We start from the raw sequence: 4,038 nt of genomic DNA, 5'->3' as shown, positions 1-4,038 counted from the left end.
CATGATTAGATATTTCTGGTTTTTTACATGTTTTTTCTACCTTTTTGTTGAGAGACATGGTATTACTTAGGGAATAGGAAAAGACGATTTTTTTTTAATTCATTTGGATGGTAATACATTTATTTAATTTACTCACTCCTTGTTTGAGGTCTAAATGGATATGGATTATACTAGCAGGCATTGTAATTATATATGCTTCTCATATTACTATTAATGATCATTGTACGATGTTTATCTATATGAAAAAGGGTAATCTTGTGCAGATACGTATCTTTATGCATGTCGTTTACACATTAATACTTCTTTAATTTTAGAACGGCACATATTTGTCCACCATGGGACTAGAACCCTCAAACATTTGGGTAAAACACTATTTTGTACACAACTTGATACCGCTAAGCTACAAGCCCTTTGGTAACACTTTGATGCCTAGTCTTTTAAATAAGATGAATCCTGATTCCCACAACTTTTATTTTAGTCTCCTTTTACATGAACCTTACCCATGAAAGAAACATAAAAACAGTTATTCAGTGTCATGAATATGTACACTCTCCAAATAAAATTTGAGCTGACTATATTATAAATGTAACTTATTTCCAGCAATAGGTTTAATGGCCCTTGGAGGAGATCACAAGAAGCTACTAGAGATGATACCAGACCACGTGAAGAATACATGGAACGATTGGGGCCTCAAGGGACTAATGTTGCTTAGCATTGCATCACAAATTGTCTTGCTTTTACTAGGCAACCTTCGAAAACACAATCCAAGAACACGAATTAGAATTTCTCTTTGGTGTGCCTACTTACTGGGATACGCTGTTGTATCTGGTTCTCTTAGCATCATCACTCGAAGCGCCTTAAACGTTTGCAGCACCTCCCGTCCAATATCAGAACAAGAAGCGCTAAACACAAATGAGCTCGTGTCCTTTTGGGCGCCATTTCTCATTCTTCACCTTGGTGGTCCAGATACCATTACCGCCTACTCGTTAGAAGATAATGAACTTTGGTTAAGACACTTGGCAGAAGTCGGTTTTCAATCAGGAGTCGCCATCTATATCCTCCTCTTGTCATGGCCAGGTTGTTCTAAACTCCCATTACTAAGCATATTGATTTACATAGCCGGTTTCATCAAGTGTTTTGAACGTATTCGTGCACTAAGACTAGCAAACACTGAGCATCTTCGAGACTCCATGCTTGGTTCACCTGACCCAGGCCCTGATTATCCAAAATTCGTGGAGAGCTATCGCTTGAGAAAATCGCAAGGGTATAATTTGAGCATTAAGGAAGTCCAAGAAGCCCATTACCTCATGGTAAACGATCATGCATATCTTGAAGTTCGGGGTGATGAAATATCAGCAGCTTATGCTCTATTTCAAACATTCAAACGGATTTTCGTTGATCTCATACTCACATTTGAAGACAGAGATAATAGCCAGTCCTACTTTCGAAACCTTAAATCTAGTGAAGCTTTCTCTGCAGTTGAAATTGAACTTGGATTCGCGTATGACATGCTTTACACCAAGGCATATGTCGTGTATACATTTGTGGGGCTAGTAGTTCGGGTTACTAGTGTTTTCATGATACTTATGGTACTCGTAGGCTTTTGTTTTCTCTGTGATGTGGATGATTACAAACTCATTGATGTTGTCATCACTTATCTATTATTTGCAACATCAGTTGTAATGGAAATATTTGCGGTTATTACCATGCTGCGTTCGGACTGGACAGATGTTTGGCTGAGCCAGCGTAGCTACTCTCGTGACGACCTAATACTTCCATTCTTAAAGCAACCAGCTAGACAACGATGGTCTCATTCCATCGCGCAGTTAGATCTACTAAGTGTCGCGCTTGAAGAGAAGCCTGGTCGCCATTTGACAGCTCAGAAATTCCTTGGGATAGATCAGTATCGCGTGAAGCATCGTTACAAGACGTATTGCAAAGTTTCTAACAATCTGCAAGATCTAATTTACAAACAGTTTCAAGATTTCATAACACCTCATGTTGATTCGCCTCGCACAACGAGAGCATTATGTAGACACAGAGGTAGTTTTTCTCTCGGTATGAATGATTGCAAAGATTTGCTATGGAGTATCACTAAAGTGGAGTTTGATCAAAGCATTATCTTATGGCACATTGCTACCACTCTATTGTATTCCTCCGTAATGGTTGACAATCTAGATCAAGGGGACATTGGTGTGTATCGTTTGGAAAGTAAGCGTATATCCGACTATATGCTGTATCTTCTTGTGTCGTATCCTGTTATGTTGCCGATAGGTATTGGCATGATCAGGTATCGCGACACTTGTGCTGAAGCCACACGTTACTTCAAAGAAAATGGTCCAATTACTGAAAAAGTTATAGCATGTGAAAAGTTGCTTGGAGTGTATTGTCCTGATATTTCGCCTATTAAAGTAAAGGGAGACCGATGCAAATCTGCACTTTTTGACGGCTGCAGGCTCGCAACAACTTTGAAAAGCATGCCAGATAAGGAACGCATGTGGAAAGTCATTTGTCAAGTATGGATCGAGATTCTAGCTTATGCCGCTACACACTGCAGAGGGTTTCAGCATGAACAACAGCTTCGGAAAGGTGGTGAGTTTCTGACTCATGTTTGGCTTCTGATGGCGCATTTGGGCATTACCGAGCAGTTCCAAGTATCACAAGGCCATGCTAGAGCTAGGTTAGCTGCATCATAATTCTAAAACTCAACATAAAGTCAAAGGGAAAAAGTGACAAAAGGTTATCAGCATCAATGTTCTGTTGAGAGTAAACTTTCAGCATGATCGTTATTGTTGACAAGAAGTTAGTGCAACATTGTTGCTTAGGAAATAAATGATTCTTTTAAAAAAAAAAATTATTTTTGTTGGATAGCTTTTGAAGTTCATATTCATTTGCAATTCTTCTGTAAACATTTGATATCAATTTAAATAAGGATCGTTAATCATTGCTAATTAGTTTATGTTAAAATTCAAGTTTTGATTCTTTAGCATGTTGCTCCTATTTTTAAATATATATAAGCTAGAGTTGTAGGAGTCGATAGGCGTTGCCAAGTCCATTGACTAGGCAATCAAGAATCGTCGGCCTAGTCAGAAGCACGTCGGAATTACTCGCCGAGTACTCGGCGTGATTTTTTGCAAACATAACCCTTGTATTACACGGGGGAGAATAATTTCAAAAATTGGAAAAAAATGCGAAAAAAAAATCTTGTACCATTAATTTACATACATAAATAACATAAAAATTACAATTCACAAATCTTTGTAAATATTTCTCTGTAAACATAATTTAATGTATTATTGGTAACATTATCACTTCTAATAATTATTATTGGTAACATTATCATTTCTAATAATGACTAAATGAAAAGGTTACATTTAAAGTTCACAAATCTCTAAAGATCTTTGGGTCAAAGGAAGACCGGAACATATGCCCCACAATTTGAATAATTAAAGGTAATCCCAATGTTTTCGTACCCAGACCAGATAACAACCTGGACATCTTATCGGGTCAGAGGTCCGACTAGCCCGAAAGATCGGACCGGACTTTGACCTGAATGACGTCATAAATAATATAAATATTTATTGTTGATTTTATTGATATTTATTATGTTTTATACATAAAATAATACAAACTTTATGAAAAATAATTAAATAAAATAGCAAACTCTGAAATTTGATAAGGCAATAAACGTAAAATGCTTGAATAATAAAATGCAATATCAAAACCCAAAATTCATATCCAACTAATAAGTAAAGGTATGGGTCTCACCAAATCAATATAACCCTTAAATGGGTTATAACATCTTATTAAATTAAATATTAATCTCACCAAATATTTGATGTAAAAATCCTATAAAATAGGGATATATCAAAAATTAATATATGAGTTAAAAAAAGGTATTATTTATAATTAAGAAACAATTTTATAGTAAAAAAAAATAAGCGGGTCTTGTGTCTCACAAAACCCAGATAGCTTTAAAAACGGGTTATAACCTCTCATTTATTTGTGAAACCCTTTTATCATCATATTATTAACTTG

General features: G+C 36.1%; 1 protein-coding gene across 1 annotated transcript; it reads left to right on the top strand.

The window, feature by feature from the left end:
• The first annotated feature begins 611 nt into the window (after positions 1-611).
• Positions 612-2,696, top strand: LOC143627384 (uncharacterized). Its single transcript, XM_077097222.1, has one exon. It carries the CDS (start codon positions 612-614, stop codon positions 2,694-2,696), a length of 2,085 nt encoding a protein of 694 aa, XP_076953337.1.
• Positions 2,697-4,038: the final 1,342 nt, after the last annotated feature.

Source organism: Bidens hawaiensis, unplaced genomic scaffold, assembly GCF_021521415.1.
Source record: "Bidens hawaiensis isolate Kalapana, Puna unplaced genomic scaffold, B.hawaiensis_p1.1 tig00004664_1, whole genome shotgun sequence".
NCBI classification, from domain to species: Eukaryota; Viridiplantae; Streptophyta; class Magnoliopsida; order Asterales; family Asteraceae; genus Bidens; species Bidens hawaiensis.
This window is presented reverse-complemented; position numbering and strand designations above follow the sequence as displayed.